This window comes from Macrotis lagotis, chromosome 3, assembly GCF_037893015.1.
Source record: "Macrotis lagotis isolate mMagLag1 chromosome 3, bilby.v1.9.chrom.fasta, whole genome shotgun sequence".
Taxonomy (NCBI): domain Eukaryota; kingdom Metazoa; phylum Chordata; class Mammalia; order Peramelemorphia; family Peramelidae; genus Macrotis; species Macrotis lagotis.
The window spans coordinates 41,302,116-41,324,446 of record NC_133660.1 but is presented as its reverse complement, the minus strand read 5'-3'; the positions used below and the strand labels follow the sequence as shown (position 1 = coordinate 41,324,446).

Sequence of the window (22,331 nt, the reverse complement as noted above, 5' to 3'; positions counted from 1 at the left end):
CTATATACAAGATTAATGTCTTGGAGCAGCTAGATGATGAAGTGGATAGAGTACAGGCCCTGGAGTCAGGAGAACCTGAGTTCAAATCCAGTTTCAGACACTTAAATAATTGCCTAGCTGTGGCCATGGGCAAGTCATTAACCCCACTGCCTTGCAAAAAAAAAAGGAAAGAAAAGATTAATGTCATTTAAAAAATCTTAAAAAAAAAAAAGCTACAAATGTGTTTACTAGTTATGCGCTTTAAAAAAAATGACAAAGAAACAATCTAAGTGCCAAGCTGACTCTCCCATGTGATTTAAGTATCAGCAGACCTTTTAAAGGGTTCATTGTACAATTATTAACAAACAAGGACTTCTTTATTTCATTAATTGATAATTTCCAAAGAGATTAATGTCAAACATGGAATTTGTGTATTTTGTCTTGCTGACTAAAAGATCTACCCCTTGTCTCTAAAGAACAAAATATTTTAAGAGAAATGACACCTAAATAAAAGCATATTGGAGCCATTAGGAGGAAGGTGATAAAGAGCTTTGCTTACCTGGCTTTTATTTGGTTTTTCCTAGCAGCTGCCTCACTAGCAGTCAAAGGTTCAGGAAGAGATGAAGGAAGAGAAGAATTCTTGAAGGAAAGAAAAGAAGCATTTCAGTTTGATCTTCATTTTTAATTACATAAAGCTTATATATATATACATATATATGTATATATATATATATATTTTATTATGTAACTTATTATATTAAAGAAAATATTACGCAACATTTTAATTTTTTAAGGCCCATATCCATGAGAGTCCTATCATTTGCACTTTGGATACTTGCAAATTACTTAAACATCTAAGCTTGGGTCAAGCCTATAGTAATTCAGCCCTTTCCCTTACCCCACCTCCCTGCCCCCCAAAATACAATTACTTCTTTTGTACTCTAATCCCAAAGAACTTCAAGAAGAGGAGCATGCTCTGAAAATAGGTGAAAAACAACATTATGCCCACTTCTACAATAAGACAGAAAAAAGATAATAAATGACTACATCAAGATCTGAAAAGGCAATGCCTACTCTTCATATTCCTAATTTGGTAACCATAATTCTCTATCACAGAAGAACCAATTTACATTCTATATATAGAATTAGAAAAAAATAAGACCAGACATTCACCATTCCCTTCTATTCCTCCAAACAGGCTAATATCCAGGATCCAAGGTAAGTGAATCCAAGATCTCCCTGATGGTCAACAAGTAAAGCAGGGACACAGGTACCCAGAAGTGAGGCATGAAAGAGACAAATCCAAGCCCTCCCCTCTATGAGTGCTTTAGTGTCACAAGTAAAGCTTATCAATAACAACAGGAACAAAGACTCCAGTAATGCTTTACATACATTATCTTCTTTGATCCTCAGAACAAGTCTGGAAGGCAGGAACTATCTTAACATCTGAGGAAACGAAATGGACCTGCACAAGATCCTACAGCTAAAGAAGAAAGACTAAAGTCCTATCTCAGAAACAGTGATGAATCTGCAGGCAGAGGGCAAGATGCATTTTCACAGTACATGCTAGGCTCTAGGTCTGTGCCAGTACTGTCATTATCCCCATTTTACAATGGTAAAAAAATGAGGCCAACAGAGGTAAAGCCCCTCTCCAGGTCAGCAGCCAAGGAAGTACCCAAAGGCATTCTGCATGAGAGGGCTCCTATATGAGGCATTGGAAACTAAAGACCTAGGCTTAACTTCCTCCTCCCCTCTTCTACTAGGTGACATAGGGGCAGGGATCAAATCCTTAGTATCAAATCCTCTTCCATAAGAGAACAGTTGGAAGAGAGGACCAGAATGCCTCTAAAGTGCTTCTGGTGATGAACCTATGAGCCTAGAATTTAAGACTAACAGTGCAATCTGAGGAAATAAGTCATGCCATAAAGACATGGTGGTTCATTTTGGATAAAACAGTTTCTTGGCCTGGGAAGCAAAAAAAAAAAAAAACCTTTTACAACACAGACTGAAATCATAAGAGACATCTACCAGGTGAGGAAAGTATCACCCATATAAAAGACCATCAAAAGCATTAACAAATATCAAGTATAACCAAAGGGCATCAATGAGAACATATGCAGGGAATTCAAAGTATACCTTACAATGAAGCTTATGTGTCATTTTCACGAAGTTATAATTAAATGTTTTTATAAAGAATACAAGATGCCTGAAACCAATACAAGGAAAATGATGATAAATATAGATTGAAAGCCAATTCTGGAAAGAGTGATCCTAAAACTCCTCTTTTAAAAACCTCTAAAAATTTTACCTATTTAAGTCCAATGAGGTTAATGATACAAATTCTTTCAACATTCATTCAAAAGAATAGACATCATACATTTAAATCCTGCCCGTTACTTGTAACTGACACGATCCTGTGCAAGTCACAGCCTCGAGTTCTCAGTTTACTTCAAGGGAAAATGAGAACTGAGGCACAAGATCCAATGCTTCAAAGAGGTGTGACCATGACCACCCCCTTATGACTCAATGACCCCCATAACACAAACGTAAGGACCAACACCAATACCACTATGTGCAGGCCTTTGCCCCGACTGTCCCTGACAGGCCCCCAGAACTGTCTGGTCCTTGAACAAGAGGTTTTCCTCAGTGTCCCTAGCTGCCAGGGCTTTCTCTTCAGAGGTTTCCTTTCATCTGCTCTCTCTCTAAAATAGGCCCCTGGAGTTCTTTACATGTCACCACTCCATCAGCATGGGAGCTCCAGCAAGGTCAGGACGGGGTGTGTTCTGTCTCTAAATTCCCAGAACTTAAAACACAGTGTTGGGCATCTAATAAGTCCTTAAGTATTTTGCTAGTTGAACAACCGGAGTAACAACAATCACACTTTGACAACATTTAACAAGTAAGAACTCTGAAAATAAAGATTGCTATAGAATAAGATTAAAACTTTTATAAACTACTTACATTAATGTTAGAAACTGGACAATCCTTTTTGGCAAATTTAAAAGCAAAATAGGACACTTGGAAAATATCAGGCCTATGGTCTTGATCTGGTTCAAGCATATACCCTGTAAAAGTCAATTGAAGAGTATATTATACCAGAAGCAGAAGGGATCAATGACTTTTCAAATACTTTTAACAGAAAATTTAAAAACCTCTTTCCTTTTTGTTAAATATATAAATACATAATGAGTTTAAAGACATGCATGAAAATACAACTCATTGTCTGTATCTTGTCATTTTTTTAGAAGTAGAAATACAGCTTTGTTTTTATATACATGAACATCACTAAGAGTATTTTAAACAATTCATTTGCCCACAAAAGCAGGAGAATGAATGAAAAATCTGATAATGAATCAATGAAGCAATGTTCATGAAAGTTTAACAGATCACTTGATTACCCAGTCTTGTATGATTCTTGAGCATAAAGATGAAGAAGGAAAGTATGAAAGGAAGAAATTCTGCAGAATAATGACTAACAAAAAACAACAAAGACCCCCAAACCCATGAGTTCCTCAGAGGAAGAGTACTCCTTCCACTGGCTGGGAAACCTCATAAAAGGTCAAGTCAAAAAGCTTAAGGTAAGCAAAGTAGAAATAAGGAATAAAAAAGGAAGATAACAAAATTGCAAGGACATGAAGGGCTAACTAACAAGTAGTTTCAATGATCAGAAATTGCCAACAGCAAACAGAAGGGGTCTACAAGTCTTGGCAGGAAAAATGTCAAAGTAAAAGAACAAAGTTGGAGAAAAAATGCTCAAAAGAGAACTCCTTACCTCCTGAGCCTATTTTACTTTGAGACAGCTTTAAGAGGAAGATAGAGCTCTGGACTTTCTACCCAATCTATCTGCCTAACCCTCTACTAGATTCAGTTTTCCCTTAAATCCTCATCCCCTCCCACCACTGTCATTCAAAGTCTCTCTCTCCTTCACAGTTAAATTGTATTTCAAAATCATTTCTTTTAATATTTCATTTAATAAACATCTTAAGTTTTAACTAAATTTATTATTTTGTTGGTTTTGTATCCTTAGAAGCTATATCTTGTATAGAGCAGGTACCTAATTAATATTTGTTGAATTTCTAACATAACCTCTGAGCCCAGCCAGACTCTTTTCTAAAAGAGCCAAAAACTAGAAGAAAATGTGAACTATCTCATTGGAAAAACAACCAACTTCGAAAACAGATCCAGAAGAAATGATTTTAAAATTACTGGGCTACCTGAAAGTCATGACCAGGAAAACAACCTAGACTTCATTTTTCAAGAAATAATACAGCAAAATTGCCCTGAGATCCTAGAAGCAGAGGGCAAAATAGGAATTGAGGGAATTCACCAGACACCTCCTGAAAGAGAAGCCAAAAGAAAAACTTCCAGGAATGTTATAGCTAAATTCCCAAACTCCCAAGTTAAAGAGAAAATACTAAACGTTGCCAGAAACAAACAATTCAACTACTGTGGCTCCATTGTCAGGATTACACAGGATCTGGCAGCATCTACATTAAGAACTTATAGGGAGTGGAATACAATATTCCAGAAGGCAAAAGATCTTGGTTTACAATCAAGAATTAACTACCGAGTCTGGGCCAAGATGGCAGAGAGAAGACAGGCACAGTTCTAAAGTCTCCTGATCTCTTCCCCATCTATCACATGAAACAAACCTCTTAAATCCGACCCACAAAACCCAGAAAGAAAAGCCAGGAGAAGGAACATCTACCTCAGGATTTGTCTCGCGCAGGAGCCTTGGCTGAGTACTGGCGGGTGAGTCTGGGCTCTGAGGGAGGATCAGACCCGGATCAGCCAGATTAACAACTGAACTGGATGAGGGCCAGAGAGCCCGACCTGCTGGATCAGTGGTGGGGCTGGACAAAAGGGGCTTGGGTCCGCGGGGAAGCAGAGGCGCTGGTGTTGGTGCTGTCCCCCTGGAGCTTGGGGAAGGGGCTGCGGGAAGAGGTCTGGTGCAGGAGAGCTGCGGACACCATCCCTGGGCTCCGAGAAACTGTGAGTCCACACCTCCATTGCACTGAGGCCTCCTCCCAAACAAATGCAAACTAATTCTGCCTCAGGCCCAGGTGTGTGAGCAAAAGAACCAGCCCAGCTGAGGAATGACCTCAGGCCAGGGTAAAGCCCACCATTGAGTGAAGGCAAAAGAATTCAATAGCTCCAATTCCTTCGCTCAAACAAAGGGAGAAGGCATCACAACCAAGGTCACAGACACCCCAGAGAGGGCAACCAGCACCTCCTACTGGCCAGCCAGAGAAACTGCAATCAGTAGAGCCTTTAGAGATCCCAAGCCCAGGGGAACCAGCCCCACCCAACTCAAGGTCTTAGCATAATGAAGAAGGGTCAGCAGAAAGGTGGATCCATAGAAAAATTCCTGGAAGGGAAAGACCCCAACCCAGAGAGACCTGGAACATCTGAGGAGAATACAATCTGGTCTCCAGCACAGAAAGACTTCCTTGAAGAAATAAGGAAGGTGCTTAAAAATTTGGGACAGACAATTAATACCTTGCAACAAGAAAACAAAACCTTAGGAAGTACAATTGGACAAACACAAAAGGAGAATAAATCTCTCAGATCCTCAAATGAACAAATGCAAAAAAATTAATTCTCTCAAAACCACAATTGGTCAAATGGAAAGCTCTTTCAAAAGTAGAATTGACCAATTGGAAAAGGAGTTGCAAAAGGTTAATGAAGAAAACTCCCCCCAAAAAAAGAATGGAGTCTACAGGAACTAATGACTCCATGAGACAGCAAGAGTCAGTTAAATAAAATCAAAAAATAGAAAAAATAGAAGCAAATGTAAAATACCTCATCAACAAAACCAATGACCTCAAGAATAGATTGAGAAGGGGCAACCTGAAAATTATAGGGCTTCCTGAAAACATTGAAGAGAAAAAAAAGCCAGGACTTAATATTACAGGATCTAGTGATGGAAAACTGCCCTGATATCATGGAATCAAGAGGGCAAAGTAGTTATTGAAAGAGTACATCGATCCCCACCAGAAAAAGATCCTAAAATGAAAACACCAAGGAATGTTGTGGCCAAACTGCAGAACTATCAGATAAAAGAGAAAATCCTGCAAGCAGCCAGAAAGGAACAATTTAAATATCAAGGAGCCACAGTAAGGATCATGCGGGACCTGGCTGCATCAACTTTAAGGGATTCAAGGGCCTGGAATGACATATTTCGAAGAGCACAGGAGCCTGGAATGCAGCCAAGAATCTACTTTCCTGCGAAGCTGAGCCTTCTCTTCCAGGGAAAAAGATGGACATTTAATGAAATGGAAGAATTCCAAAAATTTCTGATGAAAAGACCAGAGCTAAACAGAAAATTTGAACATCAAACAGGAGGTTCAGGAGACACATGAAAAGGTAAAAAAGGGGGGCGGTAAAAGGGGAAAAAATGCAATCCAGTAAGTTGAAACTGGATGTATCCCAGAATGGGGAGGGGGGGGGTTAAAAAAAAAAGAAAGAGACTCTCATAAATCCTGAGAAATGTAACTCTAACAGAGAGAATATACCTAGCCAGAAATGATGGACATCCATGACCTATCCATGAGACTGCAATCTAATGGGATGTTAACTGGCTTTAACCCCACTTGGGAGAAAGACTCTAATAACTCTCAGGAATTTGGCTCTATTCAATAGAATATACTGAAGTAGAAGGGACAGACACTCAGAATTTTCTATGACTTAGATAGAATGATCTAAAAAAATACACTACCTCCCTAAAAAGGGGGACAGGAAAGAGACTGGAGGAGGGAGGGGATTGAATGGGACAAATCTCATTACACTAAGAGGTACAAAAAACTTATGGTAATAGAGGGGAAGAAAGGAGTAGAGGAGAAACACCTGAATCTTCTTCTCATCAGACTTGGCTTAAAGTCAACCTACATATACTCAGTTAACTTATAAAACATCTAACATTGCAAGAAGTAAAAGGGGAAAGGGGGACAGAGAAAGGGAAGGGGAGTGGGGGAAATAAGGGGAAATAACAAAAGGAAGAGAAGGGAAGGGAAAAGGGAAAAAGGGAAGGGAAAAGGGAAAAATGGAAGGGAAAAGGGCAAAAAGGGAAAGGGGAAAGAAAGGGGAGGGTGTGATATAGGAGGGCAAACACACTGAAGGGGGTGGTATTCAGAAACAAAATACTGGGGAATATGGATAAAAGGGGGGAAAGGGGGGAAATACAGAGGAAGATAGCACAGAGGGCAATAAAGAATTAGTAATCATAACCTTGAATGTGAATGGGATGAACTCTCACTTAAAACATAAGTAAATAGCAGAGTGGATTAAAAAACAGAATCCTACAATATGCTGCTTACAAGAAACTCATTTGAATCAGAGAGATACATATACAGTAAAGGTAAAAGGTTGGAGCAAAATATATTTTGCTTCAGCTGAAGTAAAAAAAGCAGGGGTAGCAATCCTTATCTCAAACAAAGCAGCAGCAAAAATAGATACCGTTAAAAGAGATAAGGAAGGAAACTTTATCCTCCTAAAAGGTACCATAGACAATAAAGTCATTTCAATATTGAATATATATGCACCCAGGAGGACAGCACCCAAATTCTTAGAGGAGAAGCTGAAAAAACTACAGGAAGATATAGACAGCAAAACTCTACTAGTAGGAGACCTCAACCTCCCACTATCAGATCTAGATAAATCGAACCATAAAACAAATAAGAAAGAAATTAGGGAGGTAAACAGATTGTTAGAAAAATTAGATATGGTAGACTTATGGAGGAAACTGAATGAGGATAGAAAGGAATATACCTTTTTCTCTGCAGTACATGGAACTTATACAAAAATTGACCATGGACTAGGACATAAAAACCTAATGATCAACTGCAGAAAGGCAGAAATAGTGAATACAGCTTTCTCAGATCACAATGCAATAAAAGTCATATGCAATACTGGGCCAAGGAGATATAGACCCTGGGCCAAGGAGATATAGACCCAGAACAAATTGGAAACTGAATAACCTCATTTTAAAAAATGAGTGGACCAAAAAACAAATTATAGAAAGAATTAACCATTTTATCCTAGATAATAATAATGAAACAACATACCAAAACCTATGGGATTCATTCAAAGCAACTCTCAGGGGATATATTATAGCTCTAAATGCTTATATGAATAAATTGAAGAAAGAGGAAATCAATGAACTAAACATGCAACTAAAAAAATCTCCAATCAAATACCAAATTAGAAATTTTAAAAATTAAAGGAGAAATTAATAAAATTGAAAGCAAAAAACTAATGAATAAATAAAACCAAAATTTGGTATTATGAAAAAACCAATAAAACTGATAAACCTCTGGTCAATTTGATTAAAAAAAAAGAAACAAGAAAACCAAATTGCTAGTATTATAAATGAAAAAGGTGAACTCACCACCAATGAGGAGTAAATTAAAGTAATAATTAAAAATTAGTTTGCCCAACTCTATGCCAATAAATTTGATAATCTAAGTGAAAAGGATGAATATGTACAGAAATATAAGTTGCCCAGGTGAAATGAAGAAGAGATTAAATACCTAAACAGCCCTATCTCAGAAAAAGAAATTCAACAAGCCATTATTGAATTCCCTAAAAAAAAAAATCTCCAGGGCCTGATGTATTCACAAGTGAATTCTACCAAACATTTAAGGAACAATTGGTTCCAATCCTATATAAACTCTTTGGAAAAATAGGGAAAGATGGAACTCTGCCTAACTCTTTCTATGAAACCAATCTGGTACTGTTACCTAAACCAGGAAGAGTTAAAACAGAGAAAGAAAATTATAGACCCATTTCTCTGATGAATATAGATGCAAAAATCCTAAATAAAATCTTAGCAAAACAACTACAAGTCATCACTAGGATAATACATTATGATGAAGTAGGATTTATTCCAGGAATACAGGGTTGGTTCAATATTAGGAAAACTGATAGTATACTCAATTATATCAACAACAAACCTATCAGAAATCATATGATCATATCAATAGATGCTGAAAAAGCTTTTGACAAAATACAGCACCCATTCCTATTAACTAGAGAGTGTAGGAATAAATGGACTGTTCCTTAAAATAATTAGCAGTATCTATCTGAAACCATCAACAAGCATTATATTCAATGGGGAGAGGCTAGAGGCATTCCCAATGAGATCAGGTGTGAAACAAGGGTGCCCATTATCACCACTACTATTCAATATTGTATTAGAAATGTTAGCGTCACCAATTAGAGAAGAAAAAGAAATTGAAGGAATTAGAATTGGAAAGGAAGAGACAAAACTCTCACTCTTTGCAGATGACATGATGGTCTACCTAGAGAATCCCAAGAAATCATCTAAAAAACTACTGGGAACAATTAGCAATTTTAGCAAAGTTGCAGGTTATAAAATAAACCCTCATAAATCCTCAACTTTTCTATATATGTCTAGCAAGAAACAGCAGGAAGAGCTAGTAAGAGAAATCTCATTCAAAGTAACCTCAGACAGTGTAAAATATTTGGGAGTCTTTGCCAAGACAGACTCAGAATCTTTTTGAAAACAATTCAATTATAAAACACTTCTCACACAAATTAAATCAGATTTAAATAACTGGGCAAATATCAACTGCTCGTGGATAGGTAGAGCTAATATAATAAAAATGACAATTCTACCAAAACTAAACTATCTGTTTAGTGCCCTACCAATCAAAATTCCAAAAAATTACTTTAGTGAGTTAGAAAAAGTTGTAAGTAAATTCATATGGAGAAATAAAAAGTCAAGATTGCCAGGAGCTTAATGAAAAAAAGTACAAACGAAGGTGGCTTAGCACTACCCGATCTAAAATTATATTATAAAGCATCAGTCTTCAAAACTGTTTGGTATTGGCTAAGAAACAGAGTGGTGGACCAGTGGAATAGACTAGATGTAAAAGCAGGAGAGGATTATAGTAATCTGCTGTTTGATAAACCCAAAGAGTCTGGCCATTGGGATAAAAACTCCCTCTTTGATAAAAACTGCTGGGATAATTGGAAGTTAGTATGGAAGAAACTTAGATTAGAGCAACACCTCACACCCTTTACCAAGATAAGATCCAAATGGTTACAGGACACAGACATAAAAAACAATAGTATAATCAAATTAGAAGATCAAGGACTAGTCTACCTGTCAGATCTATGGAAAGGGGAACAGTTTATGACTAAGGAAAAGTTGGAGAATATCACCAAAAACCAATTAGATGATTTCAATTACATTAAATTAAAAAGCTTTTACACAGATAAAACCAATGTAAATGTAGTAAACTGGGAAACAATCTTTACAACTAATGATTCTGACAAAGGACATATTTCTAAAATATACAGAGAACTGAGTCATATTTTTAAAACAAAAAGCCATTCCCCAATTGACAAATGGTCAAAGGATATGCAAAGGCAATTTACAGATGAGGAGATCAAAGCAATCCATAGCCATATGAAAAAAATGCTCTAAATCATTAATTATTAGAGAAATGCAAATTAAAGCTTCTCTGAGGTACCACCTCACACCTCTCAGATTGGCCAGTATGACCAGGAAGGATAATGATCATTGTTGGAAGGGATGTGGGAAATCTGGGACACTATTACACTGTTGGTGGAGCTGTGAACTCATCCAACCCTTCTGGAGAGCTATTTGGAAGTATGCCCAAAGGGCAACAAAAATGTGCATACCCTTTGACCCAGCAATACCACTATTGGGTCTATACCCTGAAGAGATGAGGGAAAAGGGTAAAAACATTACTTGTACAAAAATATTTATAGCAGCCCTGTTTGTGGTGGCAAAGAATTGGAAATCCAGTAAATGTCCTTCAATTGGGGAATGGCTTAGCAAACTGTGGTATATGTATATCATGTAACACTATTGTTCTATTAGAAACCAGGAGGGACGGGATTTCAGGGAAACCTGGAGGGATTTGAATGAACTGATGTTGAGTGAGATGAGCAGAACCAGAAAAACACTGTACACCCTAACAGCAACATGGGAGTGATGTTCAACCTTGAAGGACTTGCTCATTCCATCAGTGCAACAATTGGGAACAATTTTGGGCTGTCTGCAAAGGAGAGTACCATCTGTATCCAGATAAGGAGCTGTGGAGTTTAACAAAGTACAAGGACTATTCCCTTTAATTTAGAAATAAAAAACAGATACCTTATTGTCTGATCTTGTTACCTCTGAGAATTCTGTTCTCTTTAAGGATATGATTTCTCTCTCATCACACCCAATTTGGATCAAGGTACAACATGGAAACAAAGTAAAGACTGACAGAGTGCTATCTGTGGGGTGGGGGTGGGGGTGGGGGAGGGAAGCAAGATGGGGGAAAATTGTAAAAACTCAAATAATATCTTTAATAAAAATAAATTAAAAAAAAAAAATTAAAAACAATTAACTACCTAGCAAAATTAAACATACTCTTTCGGGGGAAAAGATGGATATTCAATGAAATTGGGGACTTTCAAACTTTCCTGAGGAAATGACCAGAGCTGAACAGAAAGTTTGATCTTCAAGTAAAGGACTCTGGTGAATGATAGAGGGGGTGGATGAGAAAAAACTAACTATGAAGAATTTAATGATATTGAACTATTTGAATTCCTGCATGGGAAGAAGATACTGATAACTGATATGAACTTTCTCATTTATAAGAGAAGGAGCACATATATATAAACAGGGCACAGGAAGGAGCGAAATATGATGGTATAATATAGTAAAAAGATGGAGTCAATGGGTGATAAAGGGAAGTACTAGGAGGAAGAGAAAGAAGAGAAAGAAGGAGCTAAGATATTTCACATAAGAGTCAAGAAAAGCTTATTCAATGGAGTGGAAAGGGGAAAGGTGAGGGGGAATAAGTGAGCCTTTATTCTCATCAGAAATGGCTCAGAGAGGAAATAACATACACACTTAATAGGGTATAGAAAACTACCTTACTCTAGAGAAAAATGAGAAGAAAGGAATGAGATAAGAGGAAATGGGGGAGGAAAGGTGGGGAATAGGTGATAGAAGAGAGAAAAGACAGTGGGAAAGGGCACTCAGATACAACACACTTTTGGAAAGGATGAAAGGAGAGAGAGAAAAGAATAAATGAGAGTGGGGAGGAATAGACTGGAGGGAAATACAGCTAGTAATAGCAACTGTGGGAAAAATATTGAAAACTTCTTTGGTAGACTTATGATGAAGGCAACTCACCCCAGAGACAGAAGCCATTGGAATTTGAACATAGACTGAAGTACATTTTTTTGTCTCTCTCACTATTCTTTAGGTTTCTCATCTCCGGGGCGGGGGGGGGGGGGGGGGGGGGGGGGGGGATATTTACTCTTATAAAAAAATTATTGTAATAATATAGAATAAATCAAATAAATAAATAAATAAGTGGAAAACTCTGCCTCCATGTTCATACATGCCTGCCTTCCAAATCCTTAGATTTAGACACAGAGCTGACATGCCCTTAAGGCCAGCTAGCACATTTCATATTTTCCTCCTTTGAGCTGATCTTTGTACAATATGATTTTAATTCCCCTCACTATCCTCGTCACCCTCTCCAAGATACACTCCAGCATGACAACATTCTTCCTAAAATGCTGAACCAAAAACCGAACAGTTTTTATATGCTTTATCTCTGGTATGACCAGAACAGATTACACTAGGAATACAAACTTCCAGTGATCTGGATAATTGTTTTTATTAATGCACCCTAAAATCCAAGAAGCTTTTCTGACAACTATGCTCCCCTATTGATTCATAGTGAGCATTCATATCATTTTTCTCATTCACTGTTGCCTAGTCACATCTTTCTTTCCCTTACACATGCACTTTTTTTTTAGTCCAAGTATAGAGTTTTACATTAATGTCTACAGAATGCCATATTGTTACATTTGGACCATTGCCCAAATCTTTTAAGGACTTGATTCTAACAAATGATGTGACAACTGTCTCAGTTTCAGGTCATCTGTGAATTTGATTGGCATTTCCTCTGTCTTTTTATAAAAGTTATTGATAAAAACATTGAGTAAAAGAGAGACCCAAGGGACATTCCATTAAAGCCCTCCCCTCCTCCAGGTTGATACAGATTCACCAATCATGACTCTTTCAGTGTGCTCATTCATCAAGTTACAAATTCACCAGTCATCACTGCTGAAGTCAACATTGCCTGTGAGCTGCTCTCACAGGAACCAGACTAGATTATGGGTTACCTATCAATTCATCCTCATTCATCCCTATCATAAATCCACAGATATCACACAGCACAGAAGGGCTTGGGATTCAAGTGAAAAGTTAAAAACACTGAAAGATAACTTCCAGTCTCATCTCTCAACAATCCAATAACTAGACAACAACATAAATAAGCAAATAAATGGCAGGGTTTTTTTTGTTTGTTTGTTTTAGGGAGAGGGGCTACAGCAGGGATTAAAAGGGTTTGACTCAGGAGGAGGAGCCTGAACAGAGGTCTATGACTCAAGTTCAATCTTGTATCTTCCTGTAGGAAAGAGAGAGCCACCTTAACAGAACTATGGGCTTGAACTCAAGAACTACTGCCTGTATCCTGGTTCTGGTACTAATTAACTATGACATTTTTCTAAAGTTCTTGGCTTTTGAGTTCCCACACCATTTAAATCACAAGTTCTTGATTAGCTGATGTACAAACAATCAACTATCTGATTAATATTTTTTAAAGCAATATAAAAATAAACGAATCGGTTTCTTTCCAAGAGATGTTTTTCTGTTATTAACAGTATACTCCCCTGCAACAATATACGTGAATTATGTCAAAATAAATATAAGCCACCAGATTCATGACTTATTTGTATTAACTTCTACAACCCCCAAATAATGTTCAAAATATTCACATAACTAAACAAATGTTTCATTGACCATTTAACACTCCTAGAATTTAACATTTGCATTTAACACTTCTAGAAATGTCAATAATAAGTGAATGAGAAAAATTTAGGATTTAAAGGTCTTTTGATATGTTTTCCTCACAACCATCCTGGGAAGTATTAAATTGTACAAGTATTAAATAAACTCATGCTATTGGTGAAATAACTGATACTCAAGAGGCTGAGTGATTTGCCTGTGGTTCAAAGCTATTAAATGTCCTTACTCTTTCTTTTAAAAAAGCTCCCTTTTCACTATGCCTTTGAATTAAATAGACATATGTCTAAAACAAATTTTCTAAGGTAACCCATCATCATACTGAGACAAAATTAGTGGGTTAATATTTAAAACATTATCCATTTCAAAAGTTCGTATGTTATGGCAAGAAGCCAATTAAACCCTTTTCTAGCGATAAGAACCTTAATAGAAAACACAATATCTTCTTTTCAGGTCTCTATATGATTTTTAAAATGAATGAGAGAATAAATCCCAATCTGAAAACTAGTTATAATCTCAAGAAATAAATGATAACATTAATACAGCTGGATTCAATTAGTTAAAAGCATCAGTTGCACATATACTAGCTAAGCATTTTGGAACCAAAAATATTTCTTTGGATTTTCTATTTTTTTATTATGGGAAATTTGCTACCCCTAAAAAAATTTTCTCTACAACAGGAATAAATCATTTTAAGCAATAACTAATAGGATATTTCCCTCCCTACAACAATCCTATAGCAACTTAACTATATAACATTCTTGCCTACAGTGACACAAAATCATAGGATATAAGAACTGCAAAACCATATTTGGAAAAAAAATATAAATGAGATTCATTATCTCTTGGTAGGAAGATTTGGCAAATATTTTAAAGATAAGTTTCTTTACATAACATTTCTTTTTCTTCTAAATTTATTTTTCCAACTACAGCAAACTTTTTCTTTTTTGCCAAGTTCTGAATTTTACATTTTTCTTCCTCCCTTCCTTCCCTCCCTGCCACTCCCAGACAGAAAGCACTCTATATCAGCCATACAAGTAAAACCATTTACATAGTTTTTCTGAAAGCCTTCAGTTTTCAGACTTCATCCAGATACTTACTTATTAAGCAGTGTATGTTATGAGAATAACGAGAATTGTCTGGGATAGTAAAACTGCCATCACAAATAGCAACCTGACTCTCACCAAAGGGAACAGTGAAGAAGCAAAGCTTATACAGTAAGCATCCCAACGCCTGTAAATAAAGAGAATAACATAAGTTTTGTCACAGGACAAAAAATAAAATAAACCAATGTCACTCATTAAGAGAGAAACCATCTATTTCCCAGATTTAGTTTGTTAATCTGCATTAGAGCTAACAGTTTCATAGAACCTAGTTTGAGCATCCTACTTCTTAAAATCAGGGTAACGCTTGGTACTCACTGAAGAAAGAACTACCTCCCAATTTTTAAATAATGGATAAATCTCTTTTTTACAAATGTTTTAGATATAATCCTCAACAAAGAAACTACCTACTCAGTTTTCTGACGTCTAAATTCATATATCCGACCTAAACTGCTCTTGCTAAAAAAAAAAAGAAAAAAATTTCTGTATATTTTTGAATATAAAAACTGTCAGTGGTTCCTGGGGGCTCCAAGTGCTGGCAATAAAAAAAACCTGTCAGTGGTTCCTGGGGGCTCCAAGTGCTGGCAATAAAGGAAACTAGCTATTATTAAAGAACATTACACAAAAAATACGATGAGAAATTGTCACTGTAATAATTTCTCTTGGGTCATGTAGGAAGTTTATTTTTGCTGTCAATCAGAAATCAGCCTAACAATCACAAAGAAAAAACAAGTAGAGAAAGAATGAAAATTGCCTATATAGCATACATATGGATGAACAACCAAACACATACATATCCCAAGGGAGAGAGAGAGGCAGGGGGTGAAGAAAGATAAAACTGTATCCTGACAAACAGCCAACAAGCACTACAGAAGAGCTATAACCAGGGCCCAGAATTAAAAGGAGCCCACAGGATTTTGGAGGATAAAGCATTTATTTATGTCTGTGAGAAGACAGATCTAGTATAGTCAGTTCATTAACTTACAAAGTAATAACTCACTATGATAAAATTTTCCAACAGAATACGCATTTGAGTGATTAATAACTACTCTTTGGTAAACATCAACGTAACAATAAATGACACTGATAATTCAAGAAGAAATCTAATTTCATAACCACAGCCATTCTTCCCCTTCCACTGGCACAGATCAGACCACCACAGCCACTCTTCCTGCACTCTACAAGTTACTCTGAGAGTTGCTATGGCCATTAGAAACTAGCACTGTGACAAGTCTCTTCAAACAGCAGTTCTTGGTCAAAAAACACAGATGTCATCACCTGCTCCTTCTGAAATTGGTCCTATTTGGTGGGCCAATTACTACTTATGTTTCCTTAAGTAGCCTGAAAGAACCAAGGATCACCATTATATCATGCTGAGGCTCTGGAAAAACATGTGTTTCTGTTCTGTTTTTATTGTCTATTTTCCTTCAGTTACTGGTTAAGGGGGTGTGTGTGTGTGTGTCTTATCACATATATGTGAAGAGTTGAGGATACCTACAGGGTCAAGGTGAAGCAGGTTGGAGCTCTGAGCCCAAGGAAATGCTAAGTGAGGCTTCATTAGCTGCTTTCACTAGAGACCTTCCTTGATCAAAAGAACAATTCCACCTTAGATATCCATTCATGTTTATATCCCCATTCATACAATTATTTTGAAATGGGCTCTTTCACTGAGCACAGAATGAAAATTGATGGATTTGATGTGAAGCCATCATAAAAAGTTGACAGAAGTCTCAACAATTTGAGATTCTACAAATTTTAGGCCCGCCCTGATTATTTCAGAATGGATGTTTAGCCATGAGTGTGTATAGGGACTAAGTAGGAAAAAAAAACCTAGGCAATAAAGAAAACTCATACGTTTGAAAGTCAAGGCATAAAAATATTTTTTTTTCCACATAGCTGGGCTCTGAAAAGTTAATCAGATTTTTTTCCTCCCCTATTATTAAACCTTTTGCTCAACAAAGTCTTAAACATCTTCTATGAAGGATCAATGGGAAAACACAGGCCAAAATTAGATAGGGGAAGAGGGCCCAGAGGACTCCCATCTGCACTGGTCAAGAAGATACACCAAACAATAAGACAAGGAATCTACCAAAGTATCTAAATTTGGCTTTTCTGGTAAGCTAGGAAAGGAAGAATGGATGTAAAACGGGTATAAAACTTCTATCCAATTAAAATGCCTCATGGTCAGAGACTCCAATACAAAACAAGGAAAGAGAGGAAGAAAGACACACAGAGGTTCTATGTGCCACTGAACAAGGACAGGAGTAAAACCACTTATTCTATGAATAACCAGGTATAAACTAAGTCAAAACCTCTTTTTCAAAGAAGAATACAGACATCAATTACTAATATACTAGGCTACAAAGGAAACAAAATCATTAGTCATCTGGAATATGGCAACTTAATAAAACTCAAATAGCTTCATATAACATAATCCTCTCCTATAAAATAAGTCAAATTAAAAATCTTTAAAGATTCCTTGCAACTAACAATTTATGATTCTATTTCTAAAATCTAAACCATATTGCAAGCCTTAAAACACAAAAACTAATCTATGTCTCAATTTAGAAAGTATGTACAAACATGTAAATAGATAATAGACAATTAACATTATGTTGATTTCCATTAACTGACTTAAAATTACTCCCCAAAGTATCTTATATTTTTATTAACATACCCATTTTAGTTAATCGTACCCATAAACCAGACTAATACCAACAAGTCAGAAAAAATGCAATCATTTGAAATCAATTAACTTATTTAGAAATAATATATGTTTTAAGAAAATCATTGTAAGCAAAAATCCTCAATTTCAAGTTTGAGACTAAGAACTTTTTCCTTATCTTTTTAATTTCCATGAATATAAATCATATTGTCTTTTTGCTACTCCCTATAAATTTAAGTGTTTTTTCTTTATACTGAACTCTCATTACTTCTTATCTGAATTGCTTGAAATAAATTGTGTCCTTCCCTTTTCCTTACCCAGATATCAGCCTTGGTGGTGATAGGTTTCCCTCCATAAAGGTTAATCATTTCAGGAGCTCTGTATGACAGTGTTGTATACCTGGCAGCAAATAAGTGAAATAGAAGACAGACATCAACAAAGAAAGATACTGCATTGCTTCCCCCAAAAAATAAAACTGAATAACTACATGCCATAAGTTATTAAAAATAAACCTTCTATGTTCAATGAAGACTTATATTTTAGGATTGACAAAAACATCAGTAATCTCCCAAGGATTAATCAACAGAAGGTATTAAAAGAAGATTTTCACTCAGCTAGCTCACTAAGAAATGATTCCCTTTATTCAGGAGTACTTTAAATGATGGTAATGAACTGGTTCCCTTAAATTCATTATTTAAAATTATATAATTAACTTTAATTAACTTCTTTGTGAAAACATTCCTAGATTCTCTCAACTTTAAAGTTACATTTGGTGCTGTTTTTTTTAGTATATATTTTTTCTATATGTTTACAGAGAATTACCTTGCTTAAAAAATAAAGTACCTAAATATATTAGGGGTTCTCCTTTAACTTATATTTAAATATCTGTGTGTAGATATACAAATAGTTATCCAGAAAGATATATAAACCTAGCTCATTTCTACTGTTTTTTTGCACATCTGATCCTTATCTACACTGATGAAATTCATCCTCAGTTAATTCTATTTGGAAGGAAATGTGAGTTAAAACAAAAAGGAAAATGAAACCTAAGCTACCATGAAATGTTAAAATCTTAATAAAATATCTTTATGTGAAAAATTATTTTAATGAGTTTTATTTTTCTTGTGTCATCAAAAGTAGTGATGAAGTAAATATATATGTTTTGTTTCACAGCTAAATTAAACTCTTAAATGCCTTTTTAGGATATTCTATTAGCATGACACCCTCCTAATAAGAGTAGCCAAATCAGAGAGTGGGGAATTGGGTCATATATTACATAACTCAGAGTGCAACAAACCTCTATTCATTTTGTGATATTGATGTATATTTTGTTGAAAGTAATAAAGTATAATGACACAACTATATTTTCCAAAGCATAAAGAAAATATTATGAGGAAAAATGACTATTGACAGTTTACACTTTTCAAATTATGTTAAATACATGATACACAAAAAAGATTAAGAAATTGATTCTTATTTTTAACCAAAGTCCTGTGTAATCCAAAATTATGTAAAATTATAATAGCATTCTATTTTAAAAGCCCAGTATTCGTGATTTCCCTCAAAGAACTATCTTCAAAGTATGAAAACACCATCCTTAATTTAAAATCAAAAGGACAAGACTGGACATTTATTAGGACAAAGAATAATTTGCATGTACAAAGTCTCACAAGAAGCATCAAAGAAAACAAAGGTTACTAACTTCTTTCTATATTTTCTGAAAACTATCTGTAATGAGTTTTTTCTAATAGTTTGTAATGATACCATTCTTCCTGAATCATACTTAGAAAATCTGCTTATAAATATTAGATGTTAAATCAAAACTAAATTCAAAATAGAATCAATGGTACCAAATATTTCCTGTTGTGCTAAATTTAGATGTAAGTTAACAAGTCAAGTGTTGAATCCTAATTCATTTAATGTAATTCCTAAATTTAGTTTCAACAGGCTTGTTTTACTTGTAAGATTAGAAACCAATCAAAATTTACTTATATACTCATAAAATAAAGTATAAGTCCCCCTCAGACTTACTTCTTAATTTCTTCTTCCACTACATTTACCCCATCTTTCTGAGGATTAAGGAATTTATTAGTTGCACTGCCAAAATCACAAAGGACATAGTTTCCACCATCATTCAACAAAATATTTTCTACCTTAAGAAAAAAAAAACTGAATTATTAAAAGTGTTTTCATAGGTGTCTCTTCCTCTTCAGTTTACCTTACGTTATACTTTTTTTTATGAATATGTTCAGGACATCAGTTTCTTGAGGATGGGGCCCCTGGAGAATAGATGTATAGTGAGTGCTCAGAAATCTGAGTTAAGATTGACTGTGTGACTATAAAGAAAAACTTTCATTTTCCAAAATAAAGCTGAAAAGGCCTTTATGCTAGTCATCATGCCACAGTTAAGGATAGTCCTGCTCTAAAAATGCTCTCCCAAAAATCTCAGTGGAAAAGATGTGTCAGAGTAACTTTTCTTTCCTGATTTACTAATGATAATGCCTCTGTTCCCCTGTCTTACTTTGACTTCATCATAATGGCCACATTTCCTCAACAGATGGCCAAGATAACAAGGCTCTGCAGAGGAAGGAAGGGCAGCAGTCATTAGATACCTTTCCTTCCCGAGTCTTCAGACATTTTTCTTTACTCAACACTAAGACCATAAAGACAACAGGACATTTGTGAAGAGATTTCAAATGGAATTCTTCTGCCCCGACCCTGGCTACTTGAAGCATTTACTAAGCCGTAACTGAAGCCTCAGTAGAAACTGCTCCTGATAAGGCTTTTCAAGAGGGCAGCTTATAGGCACCCTCCTCAGAGCACTGGGCTGTCAAATCAGTTAAGACTTCAATATCCTCTAGGCTTCCAGCAGAATCAAAGAGCATCAGGTTGATCAAAAATCACTTAACAACCAATTGAAATCATGATTGGTTAGCTAGTGCTGAAATGAAAGCTTATCTGCAAAAAAGACATAGAAGAAGTCTCCTTTCATTGCCCCATAACTACATCTAAAGCCCTAAGTACAAAATGCCTTCTAAAAACTGCTCAAAAATCACTTAACCACAGGCAAGTTTTAATGTATTCTTAGAATAAAAATTTAGGACCACTAAAAGAAATTTATCAAACTTAAGGCCAACCAAAATGTGTAATTAAATATGAAATCCATATATGTGTGTGTGTGTGTGTGTGTGTGTTATTTAACTCATGTGAGTCTTCTCTTTTCTCTTAAAACACTGCAGTCTTAATTTTCATGGATAATTCTTTCAGCTTAAAATTAATTTAATTTTCTTCTTTTATAACTTTGCACCACCCATCATCAGGTTTTTGCAAACTACAGGGAAAAAATTCATCAACTGTAAAAATTAATGGCACAAACTTATGTAGAAAATTATATAGCTATATAAATTTATAAACATTAGGCTTTCAAAGTGTGGTCTATATGGAACTAAATGATGTTTTCCTCAGGAATTTTATTCATGAATTCTTATCTGAAATTTCAACTTTGTAGTAACTTTTGTAGAAAATCTATTAGATTTACATGGCATAGAAATGCTAACATTTTTCTAATCAAAAATAGTCAAAGAACATAAAGAAACAAATTTTTTCCTCATAAAAATATACTTAAGAAAAAAAAAAGAATTTCTATCAATTTACACCAAGGGTGATTGTTACCACACTCATCTTGAGGGTCAAAAATCCCAGAAATATTGCTCAGTTTTCCATCTTACCTTGAGATCCCGGTGCACAATTGGAGTTTTACACTGGTGCAGCCTGGCCACAGCCTCACAGGTGTCACAGAAGATGTGCAGCACCTCCGGCTCCGTAAAGCCTGTCTGCAGGCGTTTATTCATTTGATTCACCACCTGTCCAGCTGCCAAGAGAGGAGAAGAGCAGCCTAAGCAGAAAGGTTTCAGCAAGCTGAAGGGAGGGCGGGGGCAATAGAATCAAAGATCTGCAGTGAAAAGAACAGCATTTATAGGATTATCTGCTACTGTGTGCTAGGATATTGGGCAAAATGACCTCCCTGGGGCAGCTAGGTGGCTTAAAAACTTAAAATAATACCTGGCTTCTCTCTGCCATCTATATTTCTTACTGTCTTATGGAGTTTTTTAGGTTCTACTTGTCCAATTCTAATTTTTAAGAAACTATTATACCTCCTTTTTTCATTTAAATAATTCTGCTTTGCTAAGTGTTGCTTTAGTGGAGAGAGCACCTGTCCTGGAATCAGGAGGACCTGAGTTAAAATCTGGCCTCAGACACTTCATACTTACCTAGCTGTGTGATCATGAGTAAGTCACTTAACACCACTGCCTTGCAAAAACCAAAAAAAAAAAAAAAAAAAAAAAATTGACTCCCTGAACCTTAATTTTCCTCTCTAGCACAAATAATCCCAAAAGTTTTCACAGCTATAAATCATTATGATAATCTAATTTGGAATATTCATTTTAAAATTGAATAAGTATTCACTGACAATCTTCATTAAAAAGAAAGATGAAGCCTTCTATCAAATTTCAAAACCACCAAATTTCAAAGTCGACACCATATGATACAAGTCACTGATATTATTTCATTTATTATATGAATTACTTACATTTTTGTGAGAAAGATTATTTGAATTATTTTTCAAAATAATTTTGCCCAAGTAATATTTTAATTAAAAATTATCACAGCAATTCCCTCATTTCTCTCAGATTTCTAGCAAATTTAACCAACAAAGACA

The 22,331-nt window shown here is 35.6% G+C and overlaps 1 protein-coding gene across 6 annotated transcripts in view; it reads right to left on the bottom strand.

Moving 5' to 3' along the window:
- BMP2K (BMP2 inducible kinase) overlaps positions 1–22,331 on the bottom strand; it is a 108,073-nt gene that overhangs the window by 36,519 nt on the left and 49,223 nt on the right. For 5 of the 6 annotated variants that reach the window (XR_012476886.1, XM_074228560.1, XM_074228562.1 and 2 more), the window contains exons 4-9: positions 21,340–21,482; positions 19,643–19,764; positions 17,929–18,010; positions 14,944–15,076; positions 2,941–3,044; positions 539–618 (exon numbers count right to left, since the gene is read on the bottom strand). Coding sequence is in view for 5 of the 6 variants with exons in the window: in XM_074228560.1 (XP_074084661.1) it covers positions 539–618; positions 2,941–3,044; positions 14,944–15,076; positions 17,929–18,010; positions 19,643–19,764; positions 21,340–21,482 (664 nt within the window). In the remaining variant the exon portion in view is untranslated. Of the gene's footprint in view, positions 1–538; positions 619–2,940; positions 3,045–14,943; positions 15,077–17,928; positions 18,011–19,642; positions 19,765–21,339; positions 21,530–22,331 lie in introns of all 6 variants that reach the window. The other variant, XM_074228563.1, reaches the window with a different exon arrangement.